This window comes from Motacilla alba, chromosome 6 (assembly GCF_015832195.1).
Source record: "Motacilla alba alba isolate MOTALB_02 chromosome 6, Motacilla_alba_V1.0_pri, whole genome shotgun sequence".
Lineage (NCBI taxonomy): Eukaryota > Metazoa > Chordata > Aves > Passeriformes > Motacillidae > Motacilla > Motacilla alba.
In genome coordinates, this window is record NC_052021.1 from 20,825,206 (window position 1) to 20,847,864 (window position 22,659).

A 22,659-nucleotide genomic window follows, 5' to 3' on the forward strand; every position below is an offset into this window, starting at 1 on the left:
TCCAGTGAAAAGAGTGCTTCCCTTTGAGCCTCTCACAGCTGGTGCACTGCAATGTTCCCAAGAGGATGGAAAGGGACCTTACTTTTGGGCACCACTTGGAAGGGGGGGAAGTGGAAGTTCCTGGCTGGAATTGCGCCGTCGGTCTGGTGCCATAGGTTTTTCTGGAGTTTGGGAAAACAAATGGTAGAGTCAAGATTTCTTCAGAAATATATTATCCCAGGTTAGGGAGTCCCCAGTGCGTGAAGGAGGGTTTTTTTTTTACTGTAAATTTGGGGTTTTTTCTGACATGGCAGCCTGCCATCGCGCTGCTTTTTTTGTTAACCAATTCTAGGCAAATACCTAGCTGCTGGGATGCCCGCTATGGATGCCTGCGGGGCTCGGGGGGACTCGGGGGGAGGGCGGCCAGCCCGGAGTGAGGCGGCAGCTCCTGCTGGAGCCGCCTCGCCCAGCCAGAGCCAGAGCCAGAGCCAGGACGGGATGGATTCTCCGCCCGTGCCAGGGACTGCCTCTCGCCAGGAGTCGGCTCCGTGAGGGATGGTTCTGGCTGAGTTCAGAGCCCGTCCCTCCCTTCCCCCTTCTCCACTTCCAGGGCTCCTTGGGCACACTGCTGGTCCTTTCCTGTGCTACATTACCCTGCCAGTAACCTCAGCAGCGTTACTGTGGCTGCTTTCAGAGAACAATGATTCTCACTGCAACGAAGGCTGCCCAGATCCAGTTTGAAACTGCTAAAACCAAACACCCCTCAAAAACCTACAGTAACTTGAATGTGGTGTTGTTTGTTTCATGGTTTTAGTAAAAAAACATCAGATAAATGTCAACTTTTCACAGCAGTGGCTATAATTTACCTTCATTTGCAGTTAAGTTCTCTCTGGAAGGTAAACACGGTTTCTGCAGTAAAAGAGAAGGACAACCAAGTATTAACAGGCACTTGTGCAGCAAATGTTTATCATTTGTATTTTTTGTGAAACAGTTTAGAATTGACAACATCCTGGAAGAATTAGGAGTCAGGGACATAGCCATTCCGTGAAGAGTCTCTAGTTGTATGACCTTGAAGTTTGCAATTTTGCAAAGGAGATTTGGAAAGAATCCCAGCTTGTGGGTATAAACAGATGGAGAAAAACTAAAATCTAGATGGTTCATTCTTATCTCAGGAGCTAAAATCAGAAGTCTATCCCAAATACTTGAAAATGAAAATTGGATTTTCACCCGTACTGAACTACGCACACAAATATCTGAACACATTCTCTTCTGTTTACTGGAAGTTAAACTGTCAGTTTAGCTCACAGTAAAACTGGAACCAATCTTCCACTTTTAATTTTTTTTCTTTCATTCTGAAACAATGATAATAAACTGCCAGTTTAGAAACATTTTTTGAATTAATTTCTTTGAAAATTTCAAACAGTCCTCTTACTTTCTGCCACAAGAAGTTTTGGGATATTTTTTGAATTACTGAAAACCTCAGACAAATTCTGGTAAAATCCTGCATATTTCTTGAGCTATCACTTTCAACGAACTCATGTTCCCCATAGGCAGCCCTATACATTCTGGGAATACCTCTGAATTGTCTGTGTTCCCATCTATTTCTCATTTATTCCGTTCATGCACTGTGTTTATTGCTACATCCCAGGGCATTGAATTCAAACGTTGCTTTGATCAAAATATTTTTCTGCTTGAGCAGAAAGATCACTGATCTTCATTCATGTAATAGCACCCAAATACTTCCTGTCTTTATAACTCTTTCCCCTGACATTTTTTGCATTCATCTTGTACCAAAACCCATGATAAAATTAAGTTTTACAATAAATTAAAAAATTTAATAAAAATTTGGGGTGATTATGCAATTACAAGTCAACTTACCGGTGAAATTACTGCATTAGAAGCTTTCTTGCTGAAGTATGGAGGAAAAAGAAAAATAAAGAACATGGTTACTTAGCAGATATATGGATTCGTTTAGCAACAAAGCATCAGTTTCATTGGTTCTCAGGGTATTTCTAAGATGGGATTCATTGGATACTTGAATTGGATACTTTCTAATTGAAGTAGAAACAAAGAATTAGAAACAAATTAGAAACAAAGAAGAATAAAAAAAGGAATAAGGGTATTATCAGATGCAATGTGGGCACTCACTAAAGGTGATTACACAAGGAAGCTACAAATCTGTCCAATACTTAACATGAGTTGGGAGGGCAGGAGAACTTAGTGAAAGCTTTCTGCACCTCCAGGCTTGCATGTGCTAGTGCTGCAGTATGGCAGCACTAAATCAGACAAGGCAGCCAGCATCTGCCATCAGTGGCAGGCAGTGAAGGGCAAGGCCACTTGGCACACAAACAGTATTCCTCCAGAAACAGCAAAATAACAGCTTGCCTTTACCTAGTCAGGATGTCTTTCACAAACAGGAAAAAACATTATTCCTGAATTCTAGTTGCTATAGGCTCCTAATACACCTAATTAAATCCATCCCCATCAAAGAAGTACTTTTATAATTTTTTACTCACAGGCCCCTTGGTAATGGAGATGGAGCTGCACCAGTGGGAAATCTGGATTCTTGTGTGTTATTGAACCTCTGACCTAGAGATGTAAGCAGTATATTTAGTATGCAATGTGAGCTGTATCTGAACAGTGGATTTTCCTCCTTGCCATTTTAGTGTTAATGTAATAAAGGTAAAAAATATCCACTGCTTTAATTTTTTTTCTTAACATGTTTTCAGTCTGATTATACAAGAGAACAGTTCACTAACACTTCTGGCTTATTGCTGACTGTACAGATAAAATTTACACTGACACACTATATTACAAGCTGTATTCTGCTAACTGGTGGCATATCCCTCTCATATTGCCATGTTTTCATTTGAATACTTACTTTCATCATTATTGTTGGCTTCATGGTCCTGTAATGGAAAAATAGGTTAGATTTGATATGAAGGATTTAAAAAAGGAATTACTGTGTTCAGTTTTAATTTCTTCACTACCAGAAGGACACAAAGGTAATGGAGCAGAGAAGGGCAACAAGGCTGGTGAAAGGACTAAAGCACAAGTCTTGTGTGGAGTGGCTGAGGCAGCTGGGGATGTTTAGCCTGGAGAAAAGGAGGCTCGGGGGGGCCTTGTTGCTCTCTACAAGTACCTGAAAGCAGGGTACGGGTCTTTTCTCCCAGGTAACACATGACAGGACAAGAGGAAATGGCCTTATGCTGCACCAGGAGAGGTTTAGATTAGATCTTAGAAAAGATGTTTTCACTGGAAGGGTGGTCAGGAATGGAATGGGCTGCCCAGGGAAGGGGTGGAATCACCATCCTTGGAAGTGTTCAAAAGCCATGTGGATGTGGCACTTATGGACATGGCTTACTGGTGAACATGGTGGTGCTGGCTCAACAGCTGGAACTTGATCTCAGAGGTCTTTCTCAGCCTGAATGATTATTTGATTATTAAATGAGAACTGCATGAATAATCAATATGGTTTTGGTATCTGTAGTAATTTTAAAAGAAAGATTTGTACAGAAGCTATACAGTATCCAGAATACATTCATGATGTCATTTGAAAAATTTTAAGCAAACATCAAATTTCAAACTTTCTAATAATCTTGAGATTGCTTGTAGTAAGTATTGAGAAAATTTGGCCTTAGTTTTGCAGTGAGACCTTTTGGTTCATGTTTAATTTCTGACCTGGAAGACAGAAATTTTGCAGCAGATTAGAATATACTAAAAACACATCTTCCACTGAATGGAGGAAACTGAGTAGACCCTCTTATCACCATGCTAGAATTGAAGCAATCCACCTAATTTCCTGGCTTCTTTGGAAGATGGTTAATTTTGGCTCCCATTTCTTGACTTTAGGGAATCAAGACTCCCATTTGCTAAGTATCTTTCAAAAAGGCACCAGGTATTAATTTGTCTTCGTCTACCCAGCTAATGGCTTTTCACTAATGTTAGTGACAAATGCCTGCACTCTCTGGCTGGAGAGGCGTAATCCATCACCCAGCAGTTGGGAAAATGAGAAATGGCAAAATTTTTCTCCCAGTCAGCTCAGGCCTTTGAGAGGGACGAGGGTTACAGTTCTGTGCACATGATCGTGCTGGTTAGTGCTGACAGCAGACTGAATGGGAGCAGTTAACAGATATTTCAGTTTTTGTTTGGGCTTTGTCAATGTGCTCTAGCCAGGGATGGAAAGGAACAACACAGAGCACTGGATAGAATCATGCTCATTACCATGTGCTTGTTTAAAATTGTAAAGGCTGCCACTTACAAGACAAGCAGTGGCCTCAGAATTGGGACTGCACTGGGTAAGCCTTTCCTAGGCTGACTCTTGTGACAAACTGGTGAGCTGCAAGCACCCAGGAGCTGAATACACCATAGTACAGATGAGTGTTTGTCTGGGAGCTTCATCTTGGAGATGTAACTCACTCAGTGTGTAGCTCCAGCTAAAGGATAGTCCCTTTTTATACTCTGCAAAGCTAGGATGATCTCCATCTCAAATGCAAGCTTTGAAAATGCATTAATGGAGAGGTTTCAGCTGCAATATGGCACTCGAGTCTGTTCTGAAGCAGGAGTATTCTCAGTGTTGACCGGACACCGGAATTTCTGTCCAACATCCTCCCTTGAGACACGAGATTTTTTCTTATCTTGTATTGGTAAGAAACGCTGAGAAATCAAACTGTTTCACAAAAGAGAAATCCCAAATTTGGCACTGTTTAGGATTTGTTCAGAATCCCAGAGGATACAGATCTAAATGGGAAGAACTTTGTGATGAGGTGAAAGGGAAACTAAAATGGTGTTGTACATACGAACTGCTCGGTACATCTAGAAATTTAAAGACTGAAGACTATAAGGTGCTCATATACCACCTGCACTGTTACCACAACATCTAATCCTATTACATGATCCCAAATTCCTGGTTTTAAGTGTCTAATTTCTCTGTATAGTTAGACTGATTATTTCCTAGGGACAATTCAGAGGATAGGGCTGGAACAGGGTCTGAGCATGCAGCTTTTGGCACAGATGCTGACACAGTTGACACGTTGCTCTGTTCTGGATAGTTGGCTCCTCATGAAGACCCTCTCAAACTGGCACAGCTGGGTGTAGAGCTATGGTGTAGATCAATTAATGGAGTTAACCTGGCTGAAAAAGAATCTTTTACGATTTGCTTTTGCTCCTTTCTGCAGCTGGACAAGTTTCCAAATAGTTTGCTTTTAAAACAACCCAGCACAGTGCAAGGGACAGAGGGGATAAGAGCAGAGGGAGGCAAAGGGAGAAGAGGACTGGCTGAAACACAGCCTTAGGACCCAAGGCTTGTAATTAGTCCTTCAAGGACTGTGTTTTCTAGTGATACTGGTTACTCAGACTACCCAGTCTGACATTTAGAAGGTTTCCATTTTCAGAAAGCATTAATCATTCACCATCTGAGAGGAATGAGGCTCAAGGAAAAGTGCTTCAGATTGGGCAGAATCATCCTCTGCTACTTAAGGTAAGGTTCCTGAAGTATGATTGGTATTTTTTAGTACAAGAAATTATTTTTGTGGACTGAAACATATATCCCTTATATCCCATATATCCCAAAAAACATTTGAACTTTTTCTTGGATCAATACAGATGTCCAGTGCTCTTTTGCCAAAAGGATTGTTAGCAACAATCACGGTATTAGATGAATCTGACATTCAGTCATCTGTTCCTGTTATTTAATCCAGATAATAAACAGATAATCCATCTATTTACATATGAAACACGGGACTAAATTTAACACGTTCTTTTAGAGTGGCCCATTAACTACTCACTGTTTTTGGATGAAGACGACTTCTGGGGAGAGGCAAAATATTTCTGAAAAATACACACAGTAAGTTATAATGAACAGGATTTATTTATTTAATTGGCTCAGAGAGGCTTTTTAAGATCTAGAGGGAAGGAGGTCTGCAGTAAATGGATTTGATTTCAGCTCTGCACAGCTACAGTGCCTGTGGTGATGCTGTGCCCTTGGTGTGGAACTACTCTAGAACAGCTCCTGTCCTAGACCTTGGGTCCCCTGTGACTGCACAGGGCCTCATCAAACACCCTCACACACAGAGGACTGTGGATGCCTCCTTCTGGGGGCACACAACATACTCTAAAATAATGACCTAGAGAGGAGGCAGGGCTTATGATGCAGCTTTCTATGCTTCTGGGGACACAGGAGTGAAGTAGGCTGCACACTCAAGCATGATTTTCCCCTTTTCTGCCAGAGACTTGGGATATAAACCATGGATTTACTGAGCCCAGTTTCTTTACAAGCAATCTTATACAACTGCAAAACCATCTAATTTGCAAGGGTGCAGAGATGGCTAATAAGACCTTAAACCGGCTAGCAGAGATATTTTATCCCTGTACTGGATCCCTAAAGGGATATTTAGGAAAATCCTATCCACATGGCAAACTGCCTTGAACACAGAAGTTCACAAAGCAATGAGAGCTTTTGGTTTTCACCTTGTCCTAGCATCCCTAGCTATTTGAGTGGCCTGACAATTGTTTATTGTCTGAAGTTTTCACATTAGAGAGAAGAATATTTTTTTCTCTGCTAATATTTCTGATTGATCTAAGCTGCTGTTAACTTACCTGGAGTTATCCTGCTTAGGTGACTCTCTGGTCATGCTGAGCATGTGGGAGTGCTCTGTATTCTGAGCAGGAATAAACATGAGTGGCTTGGTGAATCTAGTAATGAAATGTGAATTAAGAAAGGAAAATTACATTTAACAACAGTGAATACAAACAAAACCTCTCTTTCTTCTCCCCTACCCCCTCAAAATTCTAATAAGTAACCCTAAGAGTATTTCTTTTTAGTATCTATGACATTTGGGTTATTGAAATTAACATAGAAATGGTTGATAATATTTGTGCAGATAATCTGAAGAGATATTTACTGTATGTATTTCTGACTTCTGTTACTGTATTTCTTCTAGAGAAAGAATTACCAGACATGTAGTATCTAGATAAGAAAAAATACTTTCTGACGGTTTTAAATAATGCACACAACATTCACAGCAACAGGTTACCTGGTTACTGGTGGTGGTGGTGACGGTTCTTCCTGTAAGAGAAAATGCACTGAATTGTTTTTTGGTCACTTTTTAATTCCATAAATAGATTTGTATGATCCTATTTATGTTACCACATCAAGATATTATTTTTGCATTGTGATACAGATTTCTACTAGAGCTCTGTCTAGTAATCTACATTAGGATGGGAGAGGCAAGAACTCAACATCAGTAAATCTGCTTTGGCCATATGTTATGTCAGTACCAGCAAATGGGAAAAAAATTACTGTGTCAGAACTGTCATTGCTCCTCTGCTGCAGTTCTGCTTCTGCAAAACATTCCCTTAGGCTGCTGCTTCAAAGACTGGATCACTATCACAGAGGACTGGGAAACTTTCCCCTTCCCATTTACTCTTTTGAAATGGTTTGCCAGCTTTTCTGAAAAGGGAGTGTCAGGACACTTTAAGTGCAGGAAGAGATATGTTCCCAGTTTTCCCTTTGGAAAGACTGATAATCTTTTCTCACAATCACATCTGTACCCTGCCTGAGGGCAATGGGAGTTACACTGCAGAAAGGTCTCACCTCTTCTTCAGGAACCTCGTAGACTTCTACAGGACAGGGAAGAGATAAAAAGCATTCTTTAGTGTAGCAAAACCATACTGCATGTTACCATAAAAGCTGATCTGAATTTATATCAGTCATACTTCTGACTATGGAAAAATAACTTGGAGAATCTGCTCAGAATCTGAACCCGCCACCAAAACCCTGGAGCAGCAACACCCCCTGTCTTCTAGGGGAAACTTCAGGTCAAGTCACAGGAATTCTGATATACAGTCACTGTATTAATCAAGTTTTCTCTCACTGCAAAACCTTTTTATTGTTTTGTTTTTCTTCTCATTCCCTCCCATCTGCAAGCAAGATGAATGCTTGTGTTGTGCAAACCTGGGTCAGTTTGGAAAAAATGTGTTATCACACCTGTAGTAGCACTTAGCCTTTCCTTGACTCAGGGAGGAAGCAATCAGGTCAGTCATAAATAAAAGTCAAAAAGCTGGCTCATTTGCATGGCCAGCATTCCTCCCTGAGTTCTGACCCACAAGCATATTTTAATTCATAGATCTTGAAAGAAAAAAACCACCAGCATCTTTATCTATGCCCAGTTTCTTCAATGCAAATAGAATGCTATTTCAGTAAATTTCACGTCAGGTTTCATCACTTTACTGCACTCCAGTGTCCCAGCTCCCACCAGGGGGAGATGTTTTATTCTTTAGCAACATCTGTCAGGAGCTGGCTGTTGCTTGGCACTGATTTACAGAAAGGCTGAGATTGAAAAGGGCATTTTAAAATGTCTGGAAAATAACTCACGAAATCTTAAGCAATTCATAACAAATGTTAGTTTACGACTTGTAGTTTGTGACTTTAAAGCTAAACACATTGCTAATGAATATGCAAAGCTTTTTAAAGAACTGTGTCATGTCTGGAAAGGTTACATCCAAGCAATTAATGAGTGAGGATGCAAAACAACTCTAAGTTGGAAGACAGAGATTAAAGAAGAATATCTGAATTTATAAAAGTGAACAGGATTCTTCTTATTTGCTTCTGCTTTTGTTTCTTTTTCCAAGTAAACTGCTCTTTACAGAACCTCAATGGGAACACTGTTATAAAGGGCCATGCAAGACATCAGCCTGTACAGAATTTCTATATGGTTAAGTCTAAAGTATTGGGTCTTGATTCCTATGGTGAAATGGGATTACTGACATACTGAGTCCTATAATTCTTTTTGCTTTATTGATCCATTTGTGTTCCTCCACTAGAGCAAAAGACTAAAAAGAAATTAATTTGGGGCAAATAATTTGTTCTAGTTTTATTCATGCTTAAAATGGATTTACTGTTCAAGCTAGACAAAGCAACTGCTAAAACACAGAAAAGCTAAAAGGGAACATATTTTTGTTTTACTTTAGTATGTCACAGGGTTAGTGAATACATCAGGCATAATTTAACATTTCACAGTCTTACATTATTTTATTCCAACAGCAATGCAAGCTTCACATACCTTGCATAACAGAAGGAAGAGAAGGCTTTGGAGAAATAGGGGGGGCTGGTTTTGTTGTCTTCATAAATCTGTTCACAGGTGCTAAAAACATATTTTATTCACATACATATATATATATATTTGTGCATGTATATATATATATACATATATTTATATATATACACACATCTGTTTACAAACTAACAATGTAACATTTGTACAATAAGAATGAATATTAAGTAGATCCAAATGACAACCTTTTGTGTGACCTTGAATAAATCAACTGAGTCAGTAAGCAGCTCTCATTTTAAAGGAGAAGGATTATTCAGTATTCCAGCCTTTCTGAAGAGGTTTGATACTGTCAGTAATGTCAGAGAGCAGAACTACATGCTCTTCTCTGTTTACTTTTCACCTTTGGGCTCTAGTAGTTTCATTCTCTAGCTATATATATATATATATATATATATATATGAGATATTAAAAAAATAAAAGCAAAGTCTATCTTTATCTACTAAATATCTAAAAATGCTTGTTCTTCTCCTGAAGCACTTCAGCAAACAGGGAGTTTTAATGCTACTGCTCCCTTGGTTGAAAAGGCAGGCCATTTGTCATGAGAAGCCTTCTGGTTGTACAAGGGCTGGACTTTGAAATAGCTGAGAGAGGCAGAAATTAAACATGTCTTCCAATAAAGTTAATAATAATTTTCCTTGGCCTTGTCATAAGCCAAAGGAGCCAACTGCTTTTTTGCAGGCTGTGATCTCTTTAATAGCTGCATTTCCACTCTTAGAACCCTAGCAACAGACATTATTTGACCCATTCTTTTCACTCTTATTCCTAATAAAGCAATAATTAGAAGCTTAAATGACTAAAACTCACATCTTGTAGGTAGTGACATGCTACCTTCTGTGGGTTCAATATAGTTATCATCATCATTGTCCACGGGCACAATGTAGTTATCCTATGAGAAATGCAGGACAAAAATCTCTCAGTTAAACCTCCATCATGCCATCAAACTGTTTGGATTGAAGCCTGGCAGCAGTTTACAATAGTTGCCATTTTACAGTGACTCCTATTTCAGACATTTATCATCCTGTGTGGAAGGGAATCCCAAAGATTGAGAACCCTTTACGGAATTATTCCGCTGGTGCGTGGAAGCCCTCCCTTCCCTCTGGTCCTGGAGCAGCCTTTGAGGTTACTCTGTCCCCACTGCCTGCAGCTCGTTAGGGATGATCAGGAGCTATTCCATGGTCTAAAGAGCCTCCTTGATACTTGATAGGCAGGCAGATATCCCCTAGGAGTCAGTGTGGTACTTGCAGGTCTCTGTTAGTGATGTACAAAATGATTTGTACTACAAAGGCTAAGAAAGAGACCAGACCATGGCACTGCTATGACATTTACACAGTTATAACAAATATATCTGTAAACTTTACCTCATCATCACTGCACTCCTTAGGCTTAGGTGGCACTTTTGGTTTTGCAGCAGGAGATGGCAATGGCATGGATGGCACACATGGTTTCTTTGGTCTGGACATGGCTGGACTGGGTGTACTTGGGAGAGGTTTGTTGATGGGAGGAAGCTTCTGGTGACTGGTGCGATTGTCTTTTAATTTGGTAGAAAACAACAATTTTAGTAAAAATTACACATTAGTCTCTGCCCTTTCTCCTACTGCTTGTGCAAAAGTCTTTGCTGTGGCTGCAGCACAGGTCAAACGGCAGACCTGGCCACAGCTGGACCTGATGTTGAGATTTGTGTGTAAACAGGTCCTGTTTCCTTGCTCGGGGCTGCAGCCTGGCCCTCTGTATCAGGTGCAGCAGGTGCCCAGACATGGGCTCTGTATGAACAACTCTTCAACTCCTTGGGGAAAAGGTGGTGCTGGGTGGTGTAGTGCATATGAGACATGAGAAAAATGACTGGGTGGGACTGGAACATGAATTATGCCAGGTTCTCTGGGCTGTCAAGTCCTTCCCTTTTCAAAGAACACACAGGTGAAGGGCTGATGAACTTCTATGAGTACATACGCGGTATCTGATGAATATTCTACAACCAGTAACAGTCTGGTATCATACAAAAATGAAAGCAGGCATCGTGTCAATGTTTCTTTTCTCCATGTCTGAAATCTTCATCTAACTGAAGGTAACTTTAATTCACTTCAATGAAACCTATCCATGGTTGAAAAGAATCAAATCAGAAAGAAAAAAAAATCCCTTTATACTGGACTGATGTAAATAGAATCTTGATCCTGTCCTGTTATTCAGTATATTTATCATCCTTAGTACCAATTTTGAAGGAGTGGATATTTGGGCTACTGTTTTACTGCTTTGGGAATAATGACTGGAGAAACAGAAGTTTAAGAAGGGACCTGTCTAGTCTTATGTGCCTCATCTTTAAAAGTAATTGCTGCATCAATACATGTGGATTAATTTGGAGCCCAAGTTAATAGTATCTCCCAGACCTCTGCTTGAATTTTGTCATGAGTAGATGTCTATCACAGTCTCTAGGACACATTATATTAAAATCATAAACATCACTACTGGCAATACTAACCTGTTTCATGATGTAATAAAAAAACATCATACCCCTGAATGCTTAAGATCTGAGCATGAGAATTAAAAGCAAACTCTTGAGGAAAGGACAGAGTAGTGCATTTGGGGCCTCTTCTGGTACTGATCAAAAAGCAATTATCAAGGTGACATACTTCACTATTCCATAACTACCTGCATATTCACCCCTAGAAATAGGGAATGCAGAGGGAATCTTCTTTTTCTCCTTCTCACTTGGAGGTGGCTCATAGCTGTCATCAGGATTCTCTTCACTGGGGACCACATACATCTCAGAGTCAGAGTGGTCATCTGGATTTTCATAATCACTGTCCTATAAAGACACAACTCCCCATTTCTCATCTCATAGCATTCTATAACACAAAATTACAACAATGTACCCTTGAACAGACATCATATTCCCTTTTAGTGCTTCCTCTTGCAAACAGGCACTCCTGCCTCCTCCCCTTCTGCTCCTCACAGGAGTTCCCTGTCTTTTTGCTATCTCCATGGAGTCCTTTCACCTCACGAGCTCAGTCTTCAAATTATGGACCAATAGCTTGTTTCCTTTCCCAGGACAGTTCCTTTCTGGATCCAGACAGATGGATTTTGGTGTGTGGTGTCACTTCCTCTCCCTTTCCAGTTAAAAGGGTACTCAAGATCTGACTCCTGAAGGAAACTGGTCACTTCAGGCTGACGGTTGCATCATTACTTTACATGGCTGACAGCCATGGATTGCTTCATTCTAATGGTTTCTAAAACCTTAGCAGAAGTTTTCACTTTTAGTAAGAAGTGGCCTTCCTCTTCTCACCCCTCCCACCCTTCCTGCCCCAAATAAAACCTCCTTCTGAGGTTTCCTTTCCTTTCTGAAATTATTGTTCAGTTTAGGAAGTCCCTCAAATTCATGCCATGTGCTTACTTATCCAAAAACCTTAGCGTTCATGGCTACCATTGACAGTGCTTCTGAAAATACTTCTAAATTGAATGTAAAAAAATCAAGGCAGCTAAAAATCAGTGGCTGCTTGTGAATTAAACTGATGTAAAAAATAACATAACATTTCAACAGTATTTAGTTCAACCACAAGTAGATGATTTTAAAAGAAACTTTTATTATTATTATTTCTTGTGCTAACTTGTTGCCACAGTAACCTCCTACTAGCCCAAAATATGTACTTACAAAATCATCTGACCATTGTTCCTCTTCGTTGTCTGCGTGTTCTAAACCAAACATTAGAGTTATTTAAGGAGATGTAATAATGAATATAAATGTTTGTCTTAGATTGGTTTTTCAATCTGTAGTTATCATATTCAGTTAAAAAAGAGTGGGCAAAAATTCCAAACAGTTCTGAGCAACACATCTATTTGGACAGAATAGTAAATTAAATGCCTTTTTTCTTATTTTTGACAAATTATTTCAGAACTACTGGATTAGAAAATTAGAAAAGAGCATTAGAAAATGACAAACTGCATGGTCTGAAAAGCAGAGCATGCACATTACCCACAATGTCCTGCTAATGCATATCATTTTTGTAGGGATGACTATTTCTAGATAATGGAACTCTTGCTGACCTCTGAGCCCTGGTTAAAGTTGGTTAAGTGTTTATATTAAACCGGGAACAGTTACCTGATAAGTTCCAAACTCTGTCCTGCTTTCTTCTATTCTTATCTTAACAAGATGGCTGTTAACTTGTAAAAATAGCCATGAACTGGTTTGTGGGCAGTGCTGTATGATAAGCAAGTAAAGGTCTACCTTTAAGATAATTCATGATGTCATAATTACATTAATAGTATTAAGATTTTAGATCTGTAATGATGCATTTGTTCAATTTCTTCCATATTTACTTTCACAGTTTCTGTAAGGAGGGGCTGCATGCAAATTCTCTTCCATTTTTACAGCAGCCTAGATACAGAACTCTGATTAAGACTGATTTTGAAAGAGTGGTTACTTGCTACTCTTTATGCCGGCACAATTAATAATTTTTTTCTTGCCTTTCATTTCAGAGGTGTGATCTACCTTCAGAGTTGTTGATAATGGTATCTTGTTCTCTAATTAAAAACAAATTATGAGGCACTGTATAGCTGAAATACTGTTAGGCATATAGATAGCAAATTAACACAGACATGCAGTTTAAATTTACATTAATACAGCCTTACCTGAAGCATAATCCCTTTGTGGCAGACTTGGCGGTGGTTTTTTTTTAAGGCTGTAAATTATAATTATTACATTTATGATCTCATAAGTAACATTAACTAGAAAGGAGTATTAGCCACATACATAAAAAGCTGATAACTAAAGATACCCACAGCTAAAGAAATACAGATTACCATCACAGATGCTTAGCAAATAGCTGTAGAAGAATGCTTTCAAAAGCTAGAAACTGATAAAATAATAAAATTGAATCTGAGAATTTAATGTATTTTTTTCACTAAGAACATATGTTGAAAGGAAAGCTTCTTTGCTCACCCCACGTCTTCTTCATTTCCAGAAAGAGATAAGATAGGGGGCAGAAATAAATTATGATCTATCAGAAGATGAAAATCTGTTCAGGTTCACAGAGGCTTTATTAAGGCTATGGCATAAGAAAATGGTGTAGTACTCTCCATTTTTATTTTTGGAACGAAATAATTTTGCATGCACTTTATTTGAAGGTTAATATTTAAATGCATACCAGGTCTCTCAGTGAAAGATTCTACTTTTTTTATTATTTTATGATGTTATATCTCTTTCTTGGTGAAAACTGAAAACTGTTACAATAGCATCACATACCAAGTGAATCAAAAGATGATTGATTTGTAGAAACTCTGAAAGGATCTTTTCGGCTACACAGGTAGCTTCATAAGTATGTGCACACACACACATAGATATACATACATATATATATATATAGAGCAAGCAGAAGTACACATATGTGTAAAAACACACACACACATATACATATATATATGTGTGTGTGTGTATTCATGTATACTCCTCCTTACTAATTTGCAGCTGTCCAAAGAATACATTGAATTACAGTCAGTTGAATTATTTCACTACCCTGTAATGAAAGAGAAGAATTTGGTTTACAGTGAAGATGAACAGCATATGTGTGGCATCACAGGCCAGACTGATGCCTCTGCAGAGGGAAAAAACAACAACCCTTTGTTTTTAGTAGCCAGATAAAGCATTAAGATAATTAATGACATTAAAATTATTCTATAAAGTGACTTTTGAACATTGTCTGACAGCTTCCTTGTAGCACTGATGAGATCTCACCGTGGACCTGAAGCTTTGTCTACTAAACTGATGATGTCACTCATTCTTCAGTCAGATCCTAACAAATTCATTTGCAAAAACAAGCAAATAATTAAAAAAACCCACATCCCCAAAGAATTTAAAAATTTTTTGGGATCTCTGAGCAATAGTGTTTGCAAATGCTGCTTTACCACAAGAATTTGACACTCAATATTTAGGTCCTATTGAGGCTTGCTGCCTAGGTATCACTGCTCAGGTACCATTTTTACTCAGAATGGTGGCAGGCTGGCACTACCACATCAACTTATAAATTTTTCTCTTTTGAGAAATGCTTTGGCTACTTCTAGGTTTAATTAATGGAATTCTGTTGCTCAGACAGTCACCAAAAAACACCCATGCATGAATCAATGAATAAATGGTGTGGGCATTGCTAAAACTCAAAAAAGACCAACCCCCCAAACCAAACAAAAATCAAACCAGGAAGATTATTTTTGCAATGCTAGCCTTTGTTCATGGCTAACAACACTAATGATGGATAGCTGTCTCCTCAGAGGTTTTAACTTCCTGAAGCATAATGTAACTTTGTGTATGAACAGCAAATTAAAAAGCATTCTCAACAGCTCTGCTCTGGTCTTCTGTCCAGGTTAGCACAGCCATGTTAGAAAGAAAATCCCAGGGCCACTGCCAGGGCTCATCTCACATCTTAGGAAGGGGAGACCAAGATCTCTTGATGCATTTTACAAGGTGTCTGCCACCACTTGTTCAGAAATGATGGAGACATGGAAAATAGTGAAACTGAGGCAACAGTAAGAGGCTGTCTGGGTCATGGTATAAAGTACATGGCTTAAGCAATGTCACACATTTCTAAGCTGCTGAACAGAAATCTTTCACACTTGGTCCCAGGCCCTGTAAATCCTGGCAGTGGCCCTGGCAGAAAATGTAAATACGTTATAACGAAAGCACACGAGGGAAGAACAGAGGTCTGTGTCTAAGCAGCCTATCATGCCATGGTGCAGCTATGGAATAGCATACCGATCCCAAGTATCTTTCCCAGTTTTGCAAATTAAGGCCACTTGTTCATTTTGGAACCTGAATATCAATAGAAAAAAAGAAATAATGTTTCTGTCACAGAGCTGAAACAGTTGATGGCCGCATCTGTATTTGCTAGAATATTTTCAAATATGTTATTTATTCTAAAATTCAAATTCACTTAAAAAGAAGTTTTCACAGTACTGATATGATTTTCTGAGTGCCAGAACTGGAATCCAGGCTCTTCTGAAGTTAGCTGCAGCTTCACTTTACAGGAGCCAGAGCTCTACCCAATGTGCAAACCACAACACAAGACAAAAGACACAACCCTACGCCAAGGCGTGGTTACCCAGCTACTGCAGACTCTGACCTCATTGCCCACACAGATCCTTGCAGAATGGCAATTGACTCTGTCCTGTTCCCTGAAGTTAATGAGAAGGGACTGGAAGAATCAAATGCCATCCAACTGACCATGCAGATTTAAATGTATTTAATTCTAGTACATATAGTGGAGCTTCAACAAATAACCAGGTAGCACTTGAGACACTTCATATGTTGTAGCTGCTTCTCACATAAGAACAGAATGCAGGGTACAGAAATTCAGAACAACTTTTAAGAGAATAAATTATTCCATTTTAAAGCAATGTATTCCAAGATTTCCCCTTATAAGATGCTGAGCTTGATTCAACAAAACATTTAGGCATGTACTTAACTTTTCTAACATATATGGTCCTGTAGGAGCTGCAAATATTAAGTACTTAGAATTTGTAGCACATTTTTGTTTTCCTGCGTTAAGTAAAGAATTTTAAAATAAACTGCAGCGGAGGTTTGGGTGTTTTGCTCTAGCACACTTGTTTTTACAGGCTACATCCAGAAAAAGAACCAAACATACATATTAGCAGACCATTACATGTAGCACTTAAATTTTCCCACAGGTGCATTTCCCTACTAGTGTTTCTGCTCACTCCCCCAGCATTAAAGATATGCCTGAAAACACCTTGTTTTCAAAACTCATTTGCTTTTTTTGTATTGTTAAGTCTGTACAAAGTCCACTCCCTTGTTAGCACCCATTTTAATATAATAGTTTTTTCAAAAATTATACTGAGTATTTATAGTATGCATTAGCTTTACATGCACTAGAACATCACACTTGTGATTACACAATAAATTAACTGAACTTTTGCAGAAACATTTTCAGAGGTCCGAAAGGTGTGATGCAAACAGATAAACTTTTCCTGAACTGTGTATTCCTAGTGGAAGAGTTTGTTATACATTTGGAATTATGCAGCAATTGTACAAGAAAAATTAAACTGAGAGGGACTTTTTTTTTGAAATTGTTATTATGACTCTTTCACACATGTTCTTACAATGTGCTATGGCAGTTATAGTAATAAAAATCCTGACACTCAAAACATGCTATTCAGCTACACAGTAATTTTCATGTTTCTTCAGCATAACAGTTAAAATTAGGTATTATACTTTTTCCTGTTTTTTAAGTGTGGTACATCTTGATTTTGGTACTTTCTCTCACTCTTTGGTTCATAAAATACTGCTTTTCCTTCTGCCAAGGGTTTGATCATGAATGTCTTTTAGTTGTAGCTATGCAGGTTGAACAGACATTTAGTAACACAACTATTTTTCTGCCTACAATTATAAATGGTTACTGCCTCAATTATAAATGGTTAGAAAAATGGACCACACAAATCCAAAGCAAAGACCTACCCAACTAAAAAGCTGGGTAAAGCATCTTTGTTCCATTTTCCAGGTCACATGGCAAATGCTCACGAAATGGACACATTTGGATAGTGCGCAGTCAGAAACATGAGAACAAGTGCATGATTTCCGATGGCTTTGTGTAGGATGGGATATTACAACAAGGAGAATAAATGGAACTTCTTGTTCCTTATTCAACACAGTGGGTCAGCACGTACAAAACTTCAGGTGAAGACCTGACTTTGCCGTGCATGCAGTGTGACTTTTAAGACCTAACTTCAGTGGAGCCAGGATTCCACTGAACAAAGCCTAGAGGCTCAAAGCTTATGAGGTACAGATGAGTGCTCTGTCTTTACAGCGTGTTTAAAGCATAGGCAACCATCCTACATACCAAAACCTATGATTGCTCTGCTTCCCTGCTCTGTATTACCAAGGATGTGAGTATGAAAAAAATGCCCCCAGCTCTCATTGTTTATCCAATGCTGGCTACACTCATTGCTTCTACACCTGAGTACATAATCCTCCTTGACAGTGTGATCTGCACAGCAGCTGGGACTCAGGGCTGTAAACAGCTTTACATGTGATTAAGGGCAAGCAGGTGACAGCTATCCTGCAGTGGCCAATATTTTTACTGCCAGAAAACGTTGAGTCGGAATGGGGAACAAACAGGAACTTTTAAGCAATGAGAAAACAACCTTTCTATTTCTTTCCTGCTACCAGGACTGCTCGACCAACTTTCCACAGACCTTTAAGACACACATGGATAGTAGATGAATTCCTCCCCACCTGCACCCCGCAGGTGAACTAGACTGGGTAGCAAAGGTTTTGTCGCAAGACCTTTGACATTTCTGCATAATCAGGAGACAATCCAGATTTTAGAGGTGTTTTAATAAATACTGCTAATAAGTCATTAGTTAGTCACTGTATTTTAGGAATATTTGATAATTCTTTCAATTTGTGTAGCAGAGGCTTACAGCATACATCTGGGGGACAACTTTAGGCTACAGATATGCAAGTACACTATCTGAATTATCTAAAATTATTTCTAGTTATAATAGGTTTGATTTTGATTTTCTTTCCCAGCATATGGATGAATCTATGCTACACAAAGCCCATTTTGAAAGCCCACTGTAAATAAAAATAACGAGTAATGCTTCTCATACTTTGAATTGCATACAACTTTAAATAAAATTTAAAATAAAATTTAAAATAAAATTTTTCCTGCTTCAGTCATGTTTAAACCTTGACATTTAATAAAATAATCCTTTAACTGAAATGGAAGTAGTGATCGCTGGATAACCATGCTTTGTTTGTTTTTACAATCAAACAAAAAGCCCCCAAATATTGCACAGGAAGGAACACAGCCAGCTCTAATTCTGTAAAGCTTAGCACCTCTAGTACATATCCTTATCAGAACTCATGCTTTTATTGCGAGTCTAGTCTCATTATGTGCTGGGTTCAAGACTTGAACTCCAAAATCATGTGCAAATATTAGAAATTTTTCAATTTTTACAAACTAAATTTCTGATCTTCATAACTGCAAAAAAGATTATTATGACCCAGATGAATCACAGTAACATCAGAAAGATTATTATGCTTTTATACCTCATGTTCTTTGTATTCTTATAAGTGGGAGAGTTGACATATGAGCTTTTGTGCTGCAGTCATGCTTTGAGATTTTATGAGTCTGCTCTTCTATAAATATATATTATATATATATATATATTATCTTGAGTGAATCAAAGAATGACAGTGCTATAGCAGCAATCTTTGACAGTTAATGATGACCTTCTGCTACATTTGGTTCATACTACTTCTCCCTTTTCTGTTCTTCCCTTCTTACTCTTTATGAAAGACACACAATCAGACCAACGGATTCATGACAGAATTCACGTTCAGGCTACTATGGGAGACACTTTGCAGCCTCAAATGACAAATCTTAGACGCTTCTGCTGTTTCTGTCATCTTTCCTCTCTGGGGCTTTTGAACTGAGTCCACTGGAATGTTATTAATTACAGTTAAACAACTATTGTGAAGTAGGAAGCCACCCTTTATCAAAAAGCAACTTTAAGAAAACCTCTAACTCCTTCCCCTCCAAAACCCCACCAAAAGCCTTGGACAGCCTAGCAGCTCTGACCTCTCAGCAGGTCCCAGGCTAAAATGAGTGTTTTGTAGATGGGTGGTGAACACAGTGGTCACTGTGTTCAAAACAAAAACACAACTTAAAACCCCAAGTAGTTGAAAGAGGGCCATTTTATGGGAAACTCTGCTTTTGTGATTGCATGGAAATAAGTACAGCTGTGATTAACTGTGAACTGCAGCAGTCTTAGATTTTTGAGATAATTTTTTTCCTTTACTCATCCTCTTTCACTCTATCCGATAGATCAGATGTTTTACCTGATCAAGGTCTGTGGGCAGAAACACAGCTGTGGAAATGAGAGCACAAAGGAGGGCTTGGAGGCCAAGACTGTCCCTCCTGCCTGGGGAACAGGAGAGCTGGGCAGTCCTGCTGCTCCTGGGAGTGTATCCCCTCCTCTGGCAGCTCCAGCAGCTGCCCACAAACACCAGCCCTGCCTGGGCTGGCAGTAGGGGCAGGAGCTGAGCCAGCCTGGCTCTCCAGAGCTCCTGCACAAACCTGGCAGGGCCCTTCTGCTGCTGCCAGCAGCTGACTGATCACTTCAGATACACCGAGAATTAGCTGTTTCCCTTGAAATGAACCACGATGGTCCTTCTTTAAAAACAATTTAAAACAATGCTTCCACGTGTCTTCTATGTACAAGAGTTGTATTTCTAAAATTTAACATGGTTATCCTAGAAACACTGCAGATAGGCATTGTAATTAACTTCTAAAAGTACTTAATACTTTTGTTGCCAATGACCCATGTAAAGAAACACATCTGAATGAGAAAATCACATCCAAATGGAATTTCAATGCAAATGAGCTGCTGCATTAAGAAAAGTGTGCTAAATAGCTAATTGCTTTAAATAGATGTTTGTCTAGAAACAGTGAATAGTGTATTCATTTGACAAGGATGCAAAATTACTGGGATTTCTTTCTATGTATAAATACATATGAATATTTTATAGCACTTTCATGCACGTGACACAATCTGCATGTTGTTCAGTGTATCTTACTAGAATAAAGGTGCTAGGTAATGCTGGATTTTGTTTTATGAGACTGAAACACAAGAGGACTTTGCATTTTTAAGGGAATTTTAAATATGATGTCTGACCAGTTGGTTCAAGGTGGAGCTCAAATTCAACCTAATTGCAGCAGGAAGCCTAAACAGTTGCCTAAGGAGAAAGGCACAGATGCAAACAACAAGAAATGACCATTCCCAGCTAACATTCCAAAAAAAGGCTCTTCACTCAAATACAGTCTTGTTCAAGGCTACAAACACAACCTATCATTGTACTCCAGTTCTGCAACTCCTTTATGATCATCTCAATACTGATGACAATTCTGCAGGTTGCAGTCTGAACCAAAGCTCTTTCCATGCACTGAAGTGCATCCCTCTGGAATGACATGGTCCCATCACTAAAGCACCCCACACCACTCTGCTCATAATCCAAACTTCCCCACACTGATAAAACTAGGGATTGGCATTGCAAACTTACTTTTTGAACTTGTTTATTATCCCACTTTCATTTTTCTTGATGTCATGCACCATCTTTTGAAGCTTCCTGTAAGATATTAAACAAAGCCAGCATTAATTTACCAAGTGGTTGAACACTAATATAAATTAAGAAAAATATGCTCAATATATCTTCAATAAGTAGTTTAATTGTTAAATCATTTGTGCATGAAGTTTTCCTTCCTTTTAAAGAGCTCTTTAGCATTATTTGTGTTATCCTTCTAAATACAATTAAATATGGTATAAACAATCAATTTAAGAGTAAGTGTATCAGGAAAAATAAATCCTTGCCTAATTTAATAGCTTAGAATATTTAAATGTTGACATTTTATCTAGAATCGACTTCAAAACTCTGCAAGGCTATAATGATGATGCCCTCTGAATTTTGGCCATACATGGGACACTTAAATATAATAATAATAATGGACAAATAATTCACAAGCATGTCTTTAACTCCTGCTAAAAACTAAAACTGCTAATTTGCAGCAAAATGATAAAATGTTACCTGCTAATTTAAAGAAATTAATTACTTATAGTTGTGCGAAACAGGTGTACAGCAAAATGCTCCAAAATTTCCAACAACCATGTACTACATCTAAAAGAGTAGCTTGGATTATTATCCAAACTAACCAGATACATGAAACCTGAGGTGAAAAGCTCAGAAGAACTTCTGCTTTTCTGTTGTATTTGTTGGGTTTTTTTTCTTAACAGACTCAGCTTCTGGTTCTGCTTGAAACATCAGAAACAGCCATCATCTGCAGCTTGCTGTTTCTGCACTGTGCCCCAGCTGGCACCTGGCAGTGTCTATAAATGAAAAGTAATGAGGAATGAAAAGAGTGAGAGGAGATCTAAATGGTTTAGTTCTAGTTTGGGGAGAATGGTTGTAAGTGTTTGTGTTTCTTTCAAAAAGGCTTGCCAGACTTCAATTAGGGATGGATGTCAGCATCAGTTAGATTCTTTTGTTGTTTGTCAGAGACAGAAATCACCAACAAAAATCTAATTGTAGATTTCTATCTGAATATTGCTTATTGCTCATCACTGACACTAATATCTTTAATTAGCAAAATTATTATTATTTTTTAAAAAAGGTGGGCTTTTTTCATGTTACTGGTTTTATTTTATATTGTTATTTATTTGCTAAAAATCTTCACACACACATGCAAATAAGATCCAACACAAAATTGATAAGTACAAGTACCTGAATTAGTTTGCTTTTCATCTGATCATATTTAGGTGAATTGATTAGAGCATCATGGATGTTCTATGAGTCTTGAGTAAGGCTATAGTTTAAAAGATCATTTTATTACATATTTATATTAAAAAGGGTGCATTTTAAATGAGGAAATCACATGCACTGGTGCTATTATGGTATTTTTTCCAAGTAGGTGGACTGAAATGAAAACATTCTCATTTTTTGCATAGTCAAATTTCTTAAAAATTTGTGTCTCTTATTCCTTATTCTTTTTATGGAGGCATTTAGATTTCTAAT

At 38.5% G+C, this 22,659-nt stretch overlaps 1 protein-coding gene across 7 annotated transcripts in view; it reads right to left on the bottom strand.

Moving 5' to 3' along the window:
* The window catches only part of BLNK (B cell linker), a 90,532-nt gene that overhangs the window by 11,032 nt on the left and 56,841 nt on the right, over positions 1–22,659 (bottom strand). For 5 of the 7 annotated variants that reach the window (XM_038140110.1, XM_038140112.1, XM_038140113.1 and 2 more), the window contains 17 exons: positions 21,154–21,219; positions 15,826–15,882; positions 13,713–13,762; positions 12,736–12,776; positions 11,736–11,892; positions 10,451–10,620; positions 9,897–9,978; positions 9,042–9,122; positions 7,574–7,599; positions 7,014–7,045; positions 6,577–6,672; positions 5,766–5,808; positions 2,861–2,888; positions 2,496–2,568; positions 1,858–1,888; positions 846–888; positions 83–161 (listed from right to left, as the gene is read on the bottom strand). In XM_038140110.1, coding sequence (XP_037996038.1) covers positions 83–161; positions 846–888; positions 1,858–1,888; positions 2,496–2,568; positions 2,861–2,888; positions 5,766–5,808; positions 6,577–6,672; positions 7,014–7,045; positions 7,574–7,599; positions 9,042–9,122; positions 9,897–9,978; positions 10,451–10,620; positions 11,736–11,892; positions 12,736–12,776; positions 13,713–13,762; positions 15,826–15,882; positions 21,154–21,219 — 1,155 coding nt within the window. The remainder of the gene's footprint in view (positions 1–82; positions 162–845; positions 889–1,857; positions 1,889–2,495; positions 2,569–2,860; positions 2,889–5,765; positions 5,809–6,576; positions 6,673–7,013; positions 7,046–7,573; positions 7,600–9,041; positions 9,123–9,896; positions 9,979–10,450; positions 10,621–11,735; positions 11,893–12,735; positions 12,777–13,712; positions 13,763–15,825; positions 15,883–21,153; positions 21,220–22,659) is intronic. The other 2 variants (XM_038140114.1, XM_038140111.1) reach the window with 1 other exon arrangement.